General features: G+C 43.7%; 1 protein-coding gene across 6 annotated transcripts in view; it reads left to right on the forward strand.

Annotated features, from left to right (window-relative positions):
* UBE2F (ubiquitin conjugating enzyme E2 F (putative)) overlaps positions 1–18,451 on the forward strand; it is a 283,299-nt gene extending 264,848 nt beyond the window's left edge. For all 6 annotated transcript variants that reach the window (XM_029606415.1, XM_029606417.1, XM_029606414.1 and 3 more), the window contains 2 exons: positions 7,286–7,348; positions 16,164–18,451. In XM_029606415.1, the coding sequence (XP_029462275.1) occupies positions 7,286–7,348; positions 16,164–16,214 (114 nt within the window). In that variant the 3' untranslated portion in view covers positions 16,215–18,451. The remainder of the gene's footprint in view (positions 1–7,285; positions 7,349–16,163) is intronic.
* Positions 18,452–19,111: the final 660 nt, after the last annotated feature.

Consider the following 19,111-nt stretch of genomic DNA (forward strand, 5'->3'; position numbering starts at 1 on the left):
CCATGGTGAGACCACACCTTGAATACTGTGTACAATTCTGGTCGCCGCATCTCAAAAAAAATTTAGTTGCGATGGAGAAGGTACAGAGAAGGGCGACCAAAATGATAAAGGGAATAGAACAGCTCCTCTATGAGGACAGACTAAAGAGGTTAGGACTTTTCAGCTTGGAGAAGAAATGGCTGAGGGGGGATATGATAGAAGTGTTTGAAATCATGAGAGGTCTAGAACGGGTAAATGTAAATCGGTTATTTACTCTTTCGGATAATAGACTAGGGGGCACTCCATGAAGTTAGCATGTGGCACATTTAAAACTAATCGGAGAAAGTTCTTTTTCACTCAACGCACAATTAAACTCAGGAATCCGTTGCCAGAGGATGTGGTTAGTGCAGTTAGTGTAGCTGTGTTTAAAAAAGGATTGGATAAGTTCTTGGAGGAGAAGTCCATTACCTGCTATTAATTAAGTTGACTTAGAATATTGCCACTGCTATTGCTAGCAATAGTAACATGGAATAGACTTAGTTTTTGGGTACATGCCAGGTTCTTATGGCCTGGATTGGCCACTGTTGGAAACAGGATGCTGGGCTTGATGGACCCAGTATGGCATGTTCTTATGTTCTTAAGAAAATACATTTGAAGAAATTCAAGATTTCAAATACTTTGTTAAACCTCAAAGTGGGAAATTCAATACAGAATGAGAGTGAAAATATATTTATAATAAAACAAATCAGCCAAGCTCTGAGGGAATCCTCATGGAGGCTATTGACTGGATGTTAAGGGTATAGAATCCAGCCTGCATCTATCATTAAGAAAAATATTTATTAACGAAGAGTCAATGAAAACATATTTAACTCCCTGAAATGTTAACACTTATAAGTGAAGTACAGCCAAAACAAAGCCCCCAGATTCAAAACGGCTGGACACATCAGTAGAAAACATTTCCTTTTAGATTGGGTCACTTTAGCTACATCTGGAAACTTGAATTTTAAACCCTAAAAAAAGAACATCTTCAGAATAGTCTCGATCAGAGTCTAAAACAAAAGTAACAAGTAAAATAGAGGATTAATCTTCTTCATCCACATATCTTTCAAGAAATGAAGAGAGATGTGAAGAATCTAATGGGCCAACAACAGGATCATCTCTCATTTGAATGTCTTTCCAATTCACCAGAACATAATAAGCTTTCGATTATAGGAGGAAGAAAACTTTCTGTAATAGATATATTTTCCATAAAATATTTATGAAGCATCTGTACAGGAGAGACCATTTTTTTCTTTGGAAAATTAATAATCCTGATCTGACAACTAACAACATTTTCAAGATTTTCAATCTTATTTTGTAAATACAAATGGCCAGAAGAAACAGCTTCAAAAGAATTTTGCAAAACTGCCTCCTTGGTTTCCCAGGAATCCACTTTGAAGAAATTTGAAGTAATTGAGAATGCGAAGCTTGAAAGGAATTAGATAAATCTCGTTGTGAGACAAATTGAGCAACCTGAATGGAAAAATTTGTTATAGCTTCCCAAATAATGTTGAGCGTAATATTAGGAAGTTTAACCAATGGAGCAAGCAATAACTCTTTAGAAATAGACCTTTCCATAAAAGTTGAAGGAGGAATGGAGCAGGCAAGGATTCGGCTCCCTGTGCACACCAGCCAGGATCTCCACGGCTGCAAGCCATCATTTGGGCACCTCTAATGCCGCAGCATCTGGCATTTGGTTATCATCCAGTCACAATGGAGGCAAAACATTCTCGATAACAGTGACCATGGGGGGCCCGGGATGAGGAGGAGTATGGTGTGGCTCTGGAGTTAGAGATGACTCAAGGTCTGGGACTGCCACCGACATATCTTTGCTCAGCGAACTATCCAAAGACCATTCGACAGAGTCTAAAGGAAGATCCTGGCTCCGGAGAATATGTTTGTCCATCAGGCCGATTGGCATATAGGCTTTGGACACACCTGAAAACACTCTTGCCTTGCCCTTCCTCCTACCCATGAAAGAGTACAAAAAAAGTAAGTCTTCATCAATACCGACATATGGGCTACTTACAACACAAATATCACTAATATCCCCTGGTCGGACCACTCTCCAGTCTACTCCAATCTGACAGAAAAGAGAACTCCGAGATCCTTCTCCTAACAGCCACCCTTCAACATAGAGATACTTCAAGATAATCTACAAACAAAACTAACAAACTTAGACCTCTCTAACACAGAAAAGCCACCTCCTCCTGGCTCACCATCACGAAAACAATAGCAGACAAGATAAACCCCACGATAAAGAAAACAATAAAAAACCCAAAACACCAGAACCAATGGTACAATGACAACATCAGATCAGCCAAACGTGAACTCCGAAAAAAAGAGAGAACCTGGCAGAACAACAAAACAACTTCACTACTGAACACCTACTGATCACACTTAGCATACTACAAAAAACTTATCCACAATGCAAAAAAAGACCTCTACTCAAACAAATTCCAACATAACCCAAGAATGCTTTTCAATATCATAAAAAGCCTAACCAAACTCTCCAATGACCAAACATCACCAACATCCAATCTTTCAAGCAACGACTTTGCAGATTTCTTTAACGAAAAAATCAAAAACCTCATAAATAACCTCACCAACAACATGCAAGACCCGAAAATACAAATCAATCAAACACCAAGCTGGTCCAACTTTGATTCAGCATCATCACTGGGAAAACAAGCTATCATGAAAAAAATGAACCAGCTAAGCACCTTATCGATAGCATACCCATACAGATTATCAAAGCCATTGAACCATCAATAACCAAAACGTTAACAGACATTGTGAACCTATCCCTCGCAGAAGGAAACTACCCCGACTGCCTAAAATCAGCAATTATCAAGCCCATACTGAAAAAGGACAATCTTGATCCAGAAAACCCTCTAAACTACCGACCCATATCAAACCTAACATTCATTGCCAAAATTATTGAAAAAATCGTCCACTCCCAACTCAGCGACCACCTGGAAAGGAACAACATCCTACTCCCCATGCAATTTGGCTTCAGGAAACAACTGAACACTGAGTCACTACTCCTTTCATTAAACGACACCGTGCTCAAAGGCTTTGACAATGGCCACAGCTACCTTCTAGTCCTATTAGACCTATCAGCAGCCTTCGACACGGTCAACCATTCAATCTTGATTGACTGTCTCTCCAAAATTGGTGCAAATGAAAAAACCCTACAATGGTTCTCATCCTATCTATCACAAAGAACCTACCAGGTATCAATCAACGACGCCCTCTCAAAGAAAATAAACCTTGACACTGGAGTCCCCCAAGGCTCCGCCCTATCTGCGACACACTTCAACATTTATCCCTCCCGATATGCCACCTCCTCTCAAACCTTAAACTGACCCACTTCATATATGCCAACGACATCCAAATACTAATCCCAGTCCACAACACTCTGGAAGATACCTACAAAAAAACAGCCACTTACCTCACCAAAATAAAGCAACTATTAACCAACATGAGACTCATCCTAAACATCGATAAGACAGAAATAATCATGCTGGATAGAAAGAACATCACTACGCAACTACCACCACTCAACATAATGAACCAAAATGCGGCAATCTCCCTTGTCACTCATGCCCGAAACCTAGGAGTCATAATTGACAAGGAACTATCCTTCAAGAAACACATCACTGCAAAAATCAAAGACTGATATCACAAACTTCTAACCCTACGACATCTAAAACCTTTCCTTTCCCCCAACAACTTCAGAACAGTCCTTCAACTCCTCATCTTCTCCAACCTGGACTACTGCAACACCCTGCTATTCAACTTACCTCTCACCACCATCTGACCACTCCAAATCCTCCAGAACACAGCTGCCAGGATACTCTTAGGAAATGAAAAATACGATCACATTACTCCAACGCTCATATCGCTACACTGGCTCCCAATAAAATACAGGATAGACTACAAAATGCTAACCATATTACACAAAATAATATACGAAAAACAAACTGGCTAAGTGCATCCATATAAAACTCCACTCACCAAACCAAAACCTCCGTTCAGCTAACCAAAGGTCTTTTAAAAATCCCACCTACTCGGCCCAAACAACTCACTTCAACTTGGAAGAGAGCCATATCCCTAGGAAGCCCCAAACTCTGGAGCACTCTCCCAACCGAACTGAGAACACAGCAACATTTTAAAACCTTCAAAAAAGAACTAAAAACTTGGATGTTCACCAAAGCCTACCAAAGCACCCAATGATTCTGTTATAATCTTTCTCCCTACCGGCCCATAATAATATGTAGAACCAAAGCAAGAACTTAATATAATCAGTACAGTTTGACTACCGACCTACGTCTATAATGCCCTCAATAACTCTCAACAAGTGCACGAATTTTTAGAACACTCTGTTAAACATCGAAACTTTGTAAACCGTTCTGATGGCAAAACTGAACGACGGTATATGAATCTCTATAAATAAATAAGGAAAACCTTCAAATGAGATAAGAGAGAATCAACGGAGCAACTTCCCTTAGCGTGCGGCTGACTTGGATCCCCTCAAAAAATCTGATGCACCTTATTATCAAAAAATTTTGCTAAGACAGAACCCTTGGAGCTTTAAACATTAACATAATTAGGTTGCTTCATAGCCCTTTTAACTAATGATTAAGAGCTCCAATGGTCTATTTAGCAAATTATTATTGATGGTGATAAAATGTTTTTTGGCAACTAGAACAAGCTGGTCTATTACTTCTCAAGACTAGATAATATCTATCCTTGTCCTGGTCCAATTTGCATTTCCTCCATTTCCTTTCTAATCTACGCAACGCTCTTCTTAACATAACTAAGTCCTTATGGAACCATGGTGCCATGTGAGTGACATTTCTGCTTCAAATTTTTTACAGGCTCAGCTACATTATAAATATTAGCAAGAGTCAAATTCCACCAATGTACTGCTTCTGTGGGAGAATTTAAAGATTCTTCAGCCTGCACTTGTTCCCACTGAGAAAGAAAAGAAAATCATTATCTAGATCCCCTCTAGTCTAATTATATATTCTTTTTGTAAACATATCTCTTCAAAGCACATATAAAATATCAATACATAATGATTGGACCAAGGTACATGCATACTATGAATGCTGGAGATAATCTTCACCTTCAAGGATTCAGCCACAATAATAAAATCTAGCATATGTCCAGAAGGGTGTGTAGTGCTATTTATCAGCTGATGCAATCCCATAGCAAAAAGGGCATTAAGGGCAGAATCATCTTCATAATGAAGATTAAAATCTCCTAATATAAATCAGCTTAGTATATTGCGAACACGGAAATGACAACATCTCTAACAAAGAGTTGACAACTACTACAAGCTGCCATTGGAGAAAGCATATAGTAAACAAAAAAAAAACCCAGGAATGTAAACAAAAAAGCATCCCTTCACAACCCCTAGAACACTGGTGTAAGTGACATTAAATGTGTTTATTGGTTTGTACTGACAGGATGGGATGTCTGGGTGGATTGGAGTGAGAAGGTTACAGGCTGAAGAACTAGGAGGGTCTCAAAGACCTGGAGAAGGACTGGGCAAACTGGTGGACTAATTGGTAAATTAGTTAATTTCCTCAATGTGAGCATTTTTTTTAATTGACCGATTTACAAGTGTAAATCAGGACTTAGGGGAGGAAGTCCTACTTTACTTTCACATGTAAATTATACGCACATACATATTTAACATAGGTGGGTAAAGTATGCATGTTCAATCCATTGGTATATGTGGTTTCAATGCATTACATGTATTCGTGTGTAAGCCTATGTATGCGCATATGTTGTGTGGTAGACTTTACATGTATTATATAATACACACATGTATTTGTGCGTATTATAAAATACTATAGCAAATATGGATGCAGCTACATACACGTATATAAAGCCATGTGCATTTGTTTGGAAGTTATCCTCCTAAAGTTCACTTACACATGTAAAGCCTATTAACAATTCAATGGTAATTATTGTAGCAATTTTCCTAAGCTCTCTTGCCCAAGTAAAGTGCACTTTCACGTGTAAAACCCAGTTCTAAGTATGTAAATCCTTTTGAAAATTACCCCCATATTTTTTTCAGGAGCATTTACATGTATAATTTTGAAAATACAAAAGTCTGTACATTAAGGGGTCAATTTTAAAAGCAGCGTGCGGTTTCCGGTACGCGCACATGAACGCGCCAGCGAACGCATGTTATAAAATCCAATAGCTGCATGCATGTGTGGGCGGCATGCACGGGGGGACATTTTCGTAAAATACACGCGGCGACACAGTCGGGCATCCACCAGTTTCCTACCAGTCCTCCAATTAAAGGGCGGACAGGGAGGGAACTTCCTTATCCCCCTACTTAACCTTCCTCCCTCTTCCCCTCTCCTTCCTGCCTCCTAAACCTAATCTAACTATCCCCAAATTTTTTTGTTTTAGTATTCACTGCTCCTCTGGAGCAGAAGTAATCGCCACTCACCGGCCAGGTGCCGGTGCACGCTTCCCTGAACAGCGTTGAATGGCGCTGTCCGGGCCCGCCCCTTTGGAGAGGCCTAGCACTTCAGCAAGTAACAAGGCCCTTCTGAAAATGCGTGCGGCGCACACAAAACCCAGCCACACGCATAACCCCTGTTTATGCACATGACCCTTTTAAATTGGGCTGTAAGTGCAAACTCATTTCCATTCCCAGGAATGTCTCGCTCAATATGGGTAAATGTACATGCATAGAGGCTATCCATGCATGTCATTTTGCAGGTAAAGCTCTATTTTACTCGCAGAAATAGATTTGAAAATTACCCTCAAAGGGGGCAATAATCCAACTGCATGTGTTATTACAAACCCTGTAGGTAAATTTTGCTCACAGGGTTTGTACCAATAAGGAAAGAAAATCTATGCAGGTAGTTTTGCTTTATTGCCCAGTGAGAAATGAACTGCAAAGATTTGCTTCTGCTTTCTTTGTGGGTAATTTTTTTATTGGAAACATACAAAGTTTGTGTAATAAAACTTGTTTGTGTTTCACTCTCCTGGTTATGCCTCCAGAGTCTGTGGATAAAAATACATGTTCACCAGAGCACATAATTTTATCTGCAAAACAGTTGGGTAATATTCAAAGCCCTTACGTAAAATGTTTTTATGTATGGAAATGACTTTGATAATTACTCTTAAAGCAATGAAATGAAATGGAGAGAAATTTTATTGTAACCATTTTCTTTTTCTTGTTTTAAATACTATTTGTGCTAGTATCTTTGTGTTGCTATTTTTCTCTCAGGATCTTTTGAATTTTGATGATCCTTTGAATATTGAAGCTGCAGAGCACCATCTACGAGACAAGGTGAGTTGACAGCTGAGTGAATGCATTTTGTTTTGGGACCAGTAGGATTTTTGGCTTATCTTGGTATTGTTATAGAACAAACTATCACTTAACTGGTGATATGTTTGTTTTTTTCCTGCAATGGTTGTTATGTAATCAGAAAAACAATGATATTAGTGTTGAGCAATTTGTTCCTTTTTAACAAATTGGTGCATGTTAGAATTTGATTATTGCTTTTGGGATTAAAAACAATTTTAAATATGAAGTTGGTATATATTATTTTGAGAAATATCCTTTCAAAAACATCAGTAAAACTGTGTTGCACTATAAATAACGACAAAAGCTCTTGTCTGTGCTTTGTGGTTTTAGCAGCTAACTGTGGGGTCTGTTTACTAAAGTGCATTAAAACATTCAGTTCTAATGCAGTTTAATTACCTTAGTATTCTTTACATTGCAGTAATTTTGTACTACTTCCCTAGATCCTTCAGCCTTGCACACCCTTCTCAATTTTTGGGCTCAGAGCCTCCCCCTGAGATTTTATAATTAATTCAACTATCATTATGTCCCCACCTCTACCCTTGCCAGAACAATCCTGTAAAATCACATAACTAGAACTATTTTTAAATATTAAACTTTGTTCCCTGTACGTACCTGGATCAGTCCAGACAGTGGGTTATATCCCCCTTCCAGCAGATGGAGTCAGAACAGAGTTTGAGAGCGTCAGCATATAGAGTAGTGCACCCTCTGCTGGAGCTCAGTATTCTTCTGACTCCAGCAGATGTGAGTGGGGGGATCCACTAGCTCCCCCAGATTGACAGGGTTTCTTCATTTTTGGTTATTTCTTTCTTTTTCTCCACAGTATTTCCCTGTCTTATGTTTCTCTTCATTTTGGATCCTTAAAATTAAAAAAAAAAAAAAGACTCTTCAATTTTTGAGGAGGCGTGTGTCTGTGGCTCTGCCTTCTCTATTCTGTACTCCTTTCCTCTTCCGTTGGGGTAAGTGGAAGTTTTTTGAGTTTCTTTCTCCACAGGTTTGCTTCTTTTTGGTGGTGCCCCGTGGATGCCGGTGGTTCCGGCCGCTCCACATGTCGTTTGTGGGTCCCGCGGTTCGCAAGCTCCGCCCACGGGTGTGTGCTCAACTGAAACGGGGGTTTTCCCCCGCAGTTCCTGGACCCCTTCGGCGGGTTGTTAGGGCCATTCCAGGGCCCCCCGCGGCACTAGCTCGTTTTTGGGCCCCCCCCCCGAGGCTTTTTTCCCGGTGCTGACATGCCGCGGTCCTCGAGATGTGAGGCCTGCGGCGAACCGGGGAATCAATTTCTGAGGGAGGGGCTTTGTGAGCGGTGCTTCCCCGACGGGGAAGGCACCCTGCAGTCCTCCGGTGCGATTTCGGACCTGCCTCCTCCTCAGCCCGGGCGGCGCGGGCCGGCCAGGACGCCGCCTTTGGCGGGAACGCGGCCATTTTAGGGGGACAGCGTGAGACGGACTCGCTCCCAGATGCAGACAGGATTGGTTGCACTGGCTCTCAACAGGCTTTGCCCCCGGCGGGGGGTTTGCCCGACCGGGGCTCCCAGGACGGTCCCCCCCCAGGGATTCCAATCAGCTCCCCGTTTTTCTCACCTGATGTTATTCTGGCAATGCACATGGCTTATTTGCAGGGTATGGGAGCGCAGGCGCCGAATCCCCTGGGGGCCCCTCCACCCAAGGTTTCTAAACTTGCTGTTGGTATCACCGCCTCGCCCGTTACGCCTGGATCCCTGCCGGGTCCCGCTCCCGTGCCACTCCGGCGTACCACGGGGGCAGCTTCGCCGGTGAGAGACGACTCCCCGGAACCCCCGGAGGCGCATCCGGATGGATATACGGAGGGGGACGACCCTCGAGCCCTACGGATTTTTCAAAAAGAGCTGGATGAACTCATCCACCATATTATTCAGGAGCTGGATCTCGACCCACCTCCAGATCCGCCGATCCCTGAGGCTCCTGCCGTCGCCACCTCTTCTCGCAAAGGGGATCCAGTACTTGCCGCCCTCTGTCCTAGGGCAAGGGCTTTCCCTATCCATGAGTCCTTCCTACAGCTTCTCACCAGGGAGTGGGACACTCCCGAGGCGTCCTTGAAGGTCACACGCGCCATGGAAAAGCTATACCCGCTCCCTGAGGATTTTTTGGATCTTATCAAGGTGCCCAAGGTGGATTCAGCGGTGTCGGCAGTGACCAAGAGGACGACCATCCCGGTCACGGGTGGAACGGCCCTGCGGGATACGCAGGACCGTAAACTAGAAACCTTCCTCAAGAAGGTCTTCGAAGTCTCCGCCCTAGGTATGCGGGCCGTGATGTGCAGTTCGCTCGCGCAAAGGGCCAGCTTACTCTGGGTACAGCAGCTTCTCACCTCTCAGGAGTTGCCCCTCGAAGAGGCCGCCCAGGCGGACCGTCTGGAATCTGCCATAGCATACGGGGCGGACGCCTTGTATGATCTCTTTCGCGTAATGGCGCAGTCCATGGTTTCGATTGTAGCAGCCCGACGGCTCTTGTGGCTTCACAACTGGGCGGCGGATGCTTCCTCCAAGTCGAGACTTGGCTCCCTCCCCTTTCGGGGGAAGTTTTTATTTGGAGAGGACCTGGATCAGATCATCAAGTCACTGGGGGAAAATTCGGTGCATCGGCTGCCGGAGGATAGACAGCGTTCCTTCAGGTCATTTTCTTCCGGTAGAACCAGGGCCAGGGCACAGCGACGTTATAGGTCTTACCGGCAGTCCGGTTCCCGGACACAGCCGACAAGATCCCAGCCTTGGTCTCGTTCCTTTCGTGGGCGGAGGCCCACAAGAGAGGGTCCAGGGCAGGGAAATCCGCCCACAAAGTCCTCCCAATGATGCCAAAGGAGCCCACTTCTCACCTCCCCGGATCGGAGGATGCCTCATGGACTTCTACGAGGATTGGGCAGTTATCTCCACGGACCAGTGGGTGCTGGACACCATTAGAGACGGTTACGCCTTGGAGTTTGTCCGCCCCCCGAGGGACCGGTTCATCTTCTCCCCCTGCGGTTCGGATCTCAAGAGGATAGCGGTTCAACAAACACTAGACCGACTGCAGGAAATAGGGGCCATCGTTCCCGTCCCCTTCGACGTGGGCTGTGGCCACTATTCCATGTACTTCATCGTTCCCAAAAAGGACAGTTCCTTTCGGCCCATCCTGGACTTGAAGGAGGTAAACAAGGCCCTCTGGGTCAGCCGGTTCCGCATGGAGACTCTTCGATCAGTGATTGCCGCAGTTCCTCGCTTCACTGGATCTCTCGGAAGCATATGTGCACATTCCCATCCTGCTGGCTCACCGGCGGTATCTTCACTTCAAGATTCTCGGTCAACACTTTCAGTTCAAGGCGCTTCCCTTCGGTTTGGCGACCGCACCTCGGACCTTCACAAAGATCATGGTAGTGGTGGCGGCGGCCCTCCGCAAGGAGGGTATCCTAGTACATCCGTACCTAGACAACTGGCTGATTCGAGCGAAGTCCTTCTCACATGGTCAAGACCTCAGTGGCCAGAGTAGTGCAATTCCTACGCTCTCTGGGCTGGGTGGTGAACCTTCCAAAGAGTTCCCTTGTGCCCTCGCAACACCTGGATTTCTTAGGAGCGAGCTTTGATACCCGGCGGGGTATGGTGTTCCTGTGCCAGGACAAGGCGCAAGCCCTGAGGGAGCACGTGTCTCGGTTTTCGGCTTTGGAAGAACCAACCGCCTGGAATTATCTGCAGCTCCTGGGAGTAATGGCCTCCACCATCAACATGGTACCCTGGGCGTTTGCACACCTGCGTCCACTGCAGGCGTTCCTGCTATCCCGTTGGAAACCAGTCTCCCAGGAGTATCAGGTGATCCTGCCACTTCCACCATTAGCCAGGAAAAGCCTGGATTGGTGGCTTGTCCCCTCGCATCTGGCTCGGGGAGTCTCGCTCGAGGTTCCCAATTGGGTGGTGGTGACCACCGATGCCAGCCTCGCGGGATGGGGCGCCGTCTGCGAAAGAAGTGCCACGCAGGGGACTTGGACGCCAGAGGAGGCAAAGTGGCCGATCAATCGCCTGGAAACGAGAGCCGTGCATTTTGCTCTCCAGCGTTTTCTTCCCCTGTTGCGACAGAGAGGTGAGGATCCTCTCGGACAACGCCACCACCGTGGCCTACATCAATCGTCAAGGGGGGACAAGAAGCAAGCATGTCTCCCTCGAGTCAACTCCCCTGATGGAGTGGGCGGAGAGCAATTTCGTCCGGATAGCGGCCTCTCACATCGCCGGGGTGGACAACGTTCAGGCGGACTTCCTGAGTCGTCAACAGCTAGACCCCGGCGAGTGGGCTCTCTCCGACGAGGCAATGCATCTCATCGTCCGTCGTTGGGGGACTCCATGCCTCGATCTAATGGCGACCTTTCTCAACGCCAAGACTCCACGCTTCTTCAGCCGCAGAAGAGAGCGCGGCGCGGAGGGGGTGCATGCCCTCGCCCTTCCGTGGCCGTCGGATCAACTGCTCTGTGTTTCCTCCTTGGCCTCTGGTCGGCAAGGTTCTCCGCAGGTTGGAACATCATCGAGGGACTGTAATTCTCGTCGCCCCGGAATGGCCCCGTCGGCCATGGTTCGCAGATCTACTTCAGATGACGGTGGATGGCCCACTTCGCCTGTCCCATCTTCCTCATCTTCTGCGTCAGGGGCCGGTATTTTTCGAGCAGGCAGAACTCTTCTGTCTTGCAGCCTGGCTTTTGAACGGCGCCGTCTCCGCCACAAAGGCTACCTGGCGACAGTGATCTCAACGATGCTTCGTTCCCGCAAGCCTTCGACCTCCGTCGCTTACGTTCGAGTTTGGAAGGTCTTCGAAGCCTGGTGCTCCGACCGCGGGGTCCAAACCATGGAGACGACTGTCCCACTGATCCTTCATTTCCTACAGGATGGTCTGGATAAGGGTCTCGCCTATAATTCGCTCCGGGTTCAGGTGGCGGCCTTGAATGTCTTGGTACAGAAGGACTGCTCTCTACCCCTTCAGCCGGATATCGCATGTTTTCTGAAGGGTGCCAAACACCTATGGCCACCGGTCAGGGATCCTTTCCCTTCTTGGAGCCTCAACTTGGTGCTGCGAACGCTGTCGGGCCCTCCTTTTGAACCCCTGAGGGGGTCCTCCCTCAAGGACCTGACCCTCAAGACGGTTTTCCTGGTAGCCATCTCTTCTGCTCGCCGGATCTCAGAGCTCCAAGCCTTGTCCTGCCGGGACCCTTATCTGCGTTTTTCCGACTCCGGGGTTTCCCTTCGTACGGTGCTATCCTTCCTACCAAAGGTGGTCTCAGCCTTCCACGTCAATCAAACGGTGGAGCTTCCAGCGCTTGCTCCAGAGGAACCCCGGTCTCTCCGGCTCCTGGACGTCAAGCGTGTGCTGCTCCGTTACCTGGAGGTTACCAATGACTTCCGGGTATCCGATCATTTGTTTGTCCTCTGGTCAGGACTGAGGAGAGGTTCTCAGGCATCCAAGACGATTATTGCGCGCTGGATAAAGGACGCCATCTCATCGGCTTACATTGCGGCAGGGCGGGTGCCGCCTCGCAGCGTGTCGGCTCATTCCACGCAATCCCAAGCGGCGTCCTGGGCGGAATCTCGCTCCGTTTCCTCCCAGGAAATCTGTCGGGCGGCGACGTGGAAGTCGTTGCACACTTTTTCCAGACATTACAGACTACACCTGGCGCCTCAGTACACGGGTTCTTTTGGCGATCAAGTTCTCCGAGCAGGTCTCTCAGGACCCCACCCGGTTTAGGGAAGCTTGGGTAAATCCCACTGTCTGGACTGATCCAGGTACGTACAGGGAAAAGAAAATTATTCCTTACCTGCTAATTTTCGTTCCTGTAGTACCATGGATCAGTCCAGACGCCCGCCACTAGGGGTTTCATTAGGTCCTGCTCGGATTCTTCCAGGTAACTTTCATTCTGTTTGTCTCTGATTATTGTTACTGTTCACAGCTCCTCACAAGTTGACTGTTGGTGGTCCCGTTGACCGTTTGTTTACTTATATCTTTCTCTGTTCCTTTTTGGGGACGGATCTGGATCCAAAATGTTGTGTTTTGCTTTTGGGCTTTGCTATGCGTAATACTGAGCTCCAGCAGAGGGTGCACTACTCTATATGCTGACGCTCTCAAACTCTGTTCTGACTCCATCTGCTGGACGGGGGATATAACCCACTGTCTGGACTGATCCATGGTACTACAGGAACGAAAATTAGCAGGTAAGGAATAATTTTCTTATTTGCAAAATACGGGGGTGACTTTCAAAAGGATTTACACGGTAACTACTATTGTAGCAATTTTCAAAAGCCATTTACCCAAGTCAAGTTCAATGACATATATTGTAGCAATTTTCAAAACCTCACTTGTTTGGGTAAAATTCATTTACATGTATAAAACCCATTTTAAACATGTAAATGCTTTTTAAAATCAGGCCCTCTGTTTCAGAAATCATGTCACGGTCTGAGGAATATGTGTTCTGTGATTTTGGGAAATAAGGCTGCAAATAAGGCTGCAAAAAAAAAACCAAAAACAAGAAATATCTAAATTTATCAATTAAAAGATATTCATATTACCTTGGTTGAAGGTAATCTCTGAAATTGTTGGCTGGGCTGAACTGTAATTTACATAGGTAAAATATTCAAATTATGTTACTTCAATTACAGTGACACACAGTCCCTCAGCACTTTGTGAAGTAACACAAAATCCTGCAAAAAGTCACTCTCAAATTATATAGCAAAGCTGCTATAATATAGATTTAACTCCCAAAACTCAAACAACAACCCTGAATGAAAAAGCAACTGTGCAAATATTCCTCCTGGGCTTTAAACACCAATACACCTTCTAATGGGAAAACAGAACAAGCTGGATTACTACAAATCCCTACACAGAACATATATACTTGCAGAATACTTCACCTCCATCACACATACAGAATGCAGACCCTCACCAAATACATAATAGGGAATCACAAATTTAAAAACATAAATATGCAGATAAAAACTGAATTCTTCTTTGTTTTTCTATCCTCTCCAGTTCTCTCCCCCTTTTCTATTCCCTGCAGATAAGAGGAGAGGGGGGGAGCAAAATAGGAGAAGGGGCTGGATTAGAGAGGGTTCTTCTTTGCTCTTTGCTTTTAACTGTGCTCTGTGTACTCCAGGTTCACATCTGCCCCAATCAAGTTCCTTGCATTCTGCTTGGGAGGGAGGTGTTGGAGTAGGAAGCAGAGGGCTGATCTCCATTGCCTGAGAGTCATCGGGGCAGAGTCTTGTGTGCCTGTGCCCATAGGCAAAAAACAACCTTGCTGATGATGCCTTCTTGAGTTTGACACCCAGTTTGCCCCCCCCCCCTCCCCCCTTTTCTGGCTCTGGTGATTCATTTAGGGAAAAATCCAAATTCTAGGTACATGATGCTGGATTCTATATTAGGTGTCAACGACCAGAAATCATTGTGGGCAGTACTTTGAAAAACCATGCCCAATGTGTGGCAGCAGTTAAAAAAGCAAAAACAATATTAAGTATTAGATGCTAGAGGAAAGGAATGAATAACCAACTAAACTATATTAACTTTAGGTATAGCACTTCTGCATGAAAAGGGGTAACATGCACAGAGCAGCAATTATTACCCTTAACAGAAGGTACGGGGAGGGGGGAGTAACATGCATGGATCAGCAGTTACTACCCTTAACAGAAGGCATGGAGTAATGTACACAGAGTGGCCGTTACTACCCTTAACAGAAGGCACGGAGTGGGTAACATGCACAAAAGTGGCAGTTACTACCATAAACAACTTTGCTGAGCAGACATGATGGACCATTTGGTCTTTATCTGCCATCAGTTACTGTGTAACTATATTACTATTATTAGGAAAAGAATGGAAAAAAAAGAATATCATAATACCTCTTCTGTATAACGATCAATGGTGTAACTGCACCTTGAGTATTGAGTGCAATTTTGGTCACCCCATCTCAAAAATGATATGGTGGAATTAAGGTACAGAGAAGGGCAACCATAGTAATAAAGGAGATGGAAGGGCCCCAGTATAAGATTAGGATAAACAGTTTAAGGCTCTTCAGCTTGGAGAAGAGATAACGAAAGGAGATATGATAAAAGTCTATAAAATCATGAATGGGATGGAACAAGTAAACAAGGAACTGTTATATATGTTTTCAAATAGTAGTAAGACTAGAGGACGCTCCATGAAGCTAATAGTTGAAACATTCAAAACAAATCAGAGATCGTATTTTTTTCACTCAGCATTGAAGCAAACTGTGGGATTTGTTGACAGAGGTAGTGAAAGTAGTTAGTGTAGTCCATAAACCATTATTAGCCATGTATTCTTGGGAAAGCTACTGCTTATCCCTGGTTATCAGCAGGAAATACTGGATCTGTTCGTTGGGATCCTGCCAGGTACTTGTGACTGGGATTGGCCTCTGTCCGAGGCAAGATGCTGGTCTTGATGGACCTTTGATCTGAACCAGTATGGTATTTTTTATGTTCTAGTTAATTACTCAGATAATTCAGTTTGCATCAAATGATCTTTTTTTTAATATGTTAAAAAATTGTAAACATGTAAAACTTACTTAACTATGATTACACTGAAAACACCATCACCATGTCCTATAACAGAGATGTCCTTTAGAAGTCTCATATCCACATTCTGACAAGTTAGGAGGTTGCTTTTTCTCTGAGATCACCTATAATCAGAGTTCAAGGCTGTAAAGCTTTAGAGAAAGAAGAAACTGAGCTACTGAAAGTAAAGATGTTATCAAACTCAGCCTTTTTGAATCACCATCTATATTTTCTTCCCCATTCGTTTTGTCTTAGGAGGACTTTCGTAGTAAAGTTGAAGATTACATTAAGCGTTATGCCAGATGATGAAAGCACATGCAGCATTGGACCAGATGGATCTCACATTACAGAGCTGATGAACCTGCTGTCTTTGTTGCGTAAAAAAAAAAGAAGAAAACCTGAAACACTGGACTGAACAAGTCCTATGCCAATGTTGTGCCGAAGAAGAAATCAAACCTCATTAATGTTGGTGTCGTATGGAGACCTTGCCATAAAAAAGGCAGCGAGAAGTTTGTACTGTTTTTCTCAGTTGGAAAAATCTTGTTTGCTTTCTTTTAAAATGTTTGTTTGTCGAACCATATATCCTTCCAATGAGAGATGCTTGAGAATTTAAAACAAAATCACTATGGAAAAATATAAGAGCTTTACTTTATCTTTTACTCTTCTTGTTTATTAAAAAAAAAAATATATATATATATATATTCACACACATAAATGTGGACATGATCTGAGTGATAAGATGTTCTTTAAAAACCAAAAAAAAACTCAACAATGTTATTAACTATCTATTTTGATTGGAAGTGGAAGGTGAGCATACCTGAACCAAATTTTAATGGCTCTGTTATTTTTTTCAACTTAGAATTTACCTTTTACTTCTTTTGGACTTTCAGATTAATCATAACCAACCTCCATTGAGCTTTGGTACCAAAAGCCTTCATTTACAACTACCTGAGGAGGGAGAGAGGAGTTCTCCTATTTTATAATCTTCCTCCCCATCTAGCCCAGCCATTGTAGTGACAGTCTTATGCCAAGGGCTTGAGATCATGATTCGCTCTGGAACCCATTACATGTGTACCCTAAGTCTGGCCAGCAAGTATTATCATTGAGCAATTGCCAAGATTCCCTCCCCTCCAGGTGCTGCCTCCACAGCAACTCTAGCCAGCCCAGGGAAGAAACTGGACCTTGGAATCAAATCCAAATTTTATGCAGAGCCACAAGGCTAGCCTATGTCTCCATGTTTTTGGGGTATCACATCCTTGGAACCCTCTATTCCCTCCTTGGTAGTTTTCAACTAGGCTTGACTGCCTGACGGCAACTGTACTCTATTAGCCGATCTTTGATGGGGCCCAGCAGTAGATCACAGTTCAATCACAAGCTAAGGAGCTTGAACATGTCTTCAAAAATATGCAAAAAACAGCAGATCTTTAAAAAGTTGTTTTTACTTATAAAACATGCATTATACTATATAACAGTACTGTACCCGTTCTGTGTATTTTAACATAGCCCATATTTGATTGGCTCTGTCAAAATGCATTAACAAATGTATGACTTTTAGATATATCTAGTACTTGATTGTGCTATACAGAAAAATTTATAAACCTTCTCTTGGAAAATCATAAAATGCGACTTGGCAGGAGGTAAAAAATATAAGTTGATCTGGATCCATAGAAGAATCTGAGGCCTTATATGCACATAAATCTTGACTTGGTCAATCCTTTGTACTTTAGTATTTCTGTCTGGAGAAAAATTCTTTATATTTTATAAGATAAAACAAGTTAGATTTGAAGGCCTATGTTCAAAAGAAATTTGCCATTCTGTAATGGAAGAAGGTATAAGCTAAGGGGTAGATCAGTGGCTCTCAACTCAGTCCTTGGACACACCCATCTAGTTGGCTTTTCAGAGTGTCACAATGAATATGCATGAGATTGAATATGCATAACATAGTGCATGAAATCTTTGTGTCAACCTGAAAAGTCAACTGGTTGGGTATGTCCTGAGATTTGCGTTGAGAACCAGTGGGTAGATAATCAGAGGTCTGGCAAACCCTGCTAATAGTTTTTACTCACAGTGCAACATTAATGAAAGCAGAACTATGCAAATTGGGGAGATCTGGCAATTAAAAGCTAAAATACTGATGTCTTATTTTACTTTGGGATCTCAGGCAAGTCAGATTACTCACCTTTTGGATGATGATAATGTTTCTCCTCTTCTCCATGAACAGACAGGACAGTAATCAACCACACAAATGGAATGACGTCATCCAATGACTCCAAGATGGAAAAGCTCTCTTAGAGCTCAGAAAAGCTGAATAGGTTTCCCGATCATGCGGGACTATTCCCAAACAGCCATCAATGTGCAAGTCTCCTCAGTCTTTTTTTTTTTTCCTCTAGCAAATAATTGTTTTATTGTTATAATTATTGTACATGCTTGTTTGTGATTTTACTGTGAATGTTAATGATGTAATCTGCATTGGACAACCATGGTTGGAGACTAGCCGAATATAAGCAATTTAAATAAATAAAAGGATGCATTTTTCTCTCTCTCTTCAAGCCACTCAGAGTTTTTGTTTAACAGAAGCAAAAATAAACTACTTTTCATTTTTTCCCTTTTTTTTTCATGAGTCTCCAAAACAACATTTTTTTTAAATGTTGAGTAGTGTTGCATTTTCATCTCAAAATTGAGTTTGATCTCGCCTTAGCCCTCTTCACTATGACAGACAGCAAAATGGGCTTTAAAAACTGTCCTCACTGCTCCTACAAGATACCCTTGTCTGTTTAGGCTTGTCATGAGATGTTCCAAACTGCTTCCTGTGCTCAAATGTTCCTCAGGGCCAGGAGATATAGAAGCTTCACATTAAAATAATTCTTAAGTTCTCCTCAAGTTCTGGATAGACTAAGAAAAAACAATCGCTAGCTGAGGGACCATTGCCAAAATCAAAAAGGCAAAAATCTTCTTATGTTAAGTGCCATGACTCAAAGTCTGCACACATTTTCCCTCCAGTAAAGAAGAAACGTTGTGCTGTTTGGCACCAACACATTCAGGAGCCAGCATAGGTCCCATTATCATGGACAGTATATTGGTGTACAGAAAAGTGCCTTTATCACCATCAGTCTTCAACATGGAGACTTCTGAGACTGAAGGATCTTAATATGTATACCCTGGAAGAGAAGAGATGGGAGAATTTCAATAGAATTAATGATGTG

Source organism: Rhinatrema bivittatum, chromosome 6, assembly GCF_901001135.1.
Source record: "Rhinatrema bivittatum chromosome 6, aRhiBiv1.1, whole genome shotgun sequence".
Taxonomy (NCBI): Eukaryota; Metazoa; Chordata; class Amphibia; order Gymnophiona; family Rhinatrematidae; genus Rhinatrema; species Rhinatrema bivittatum.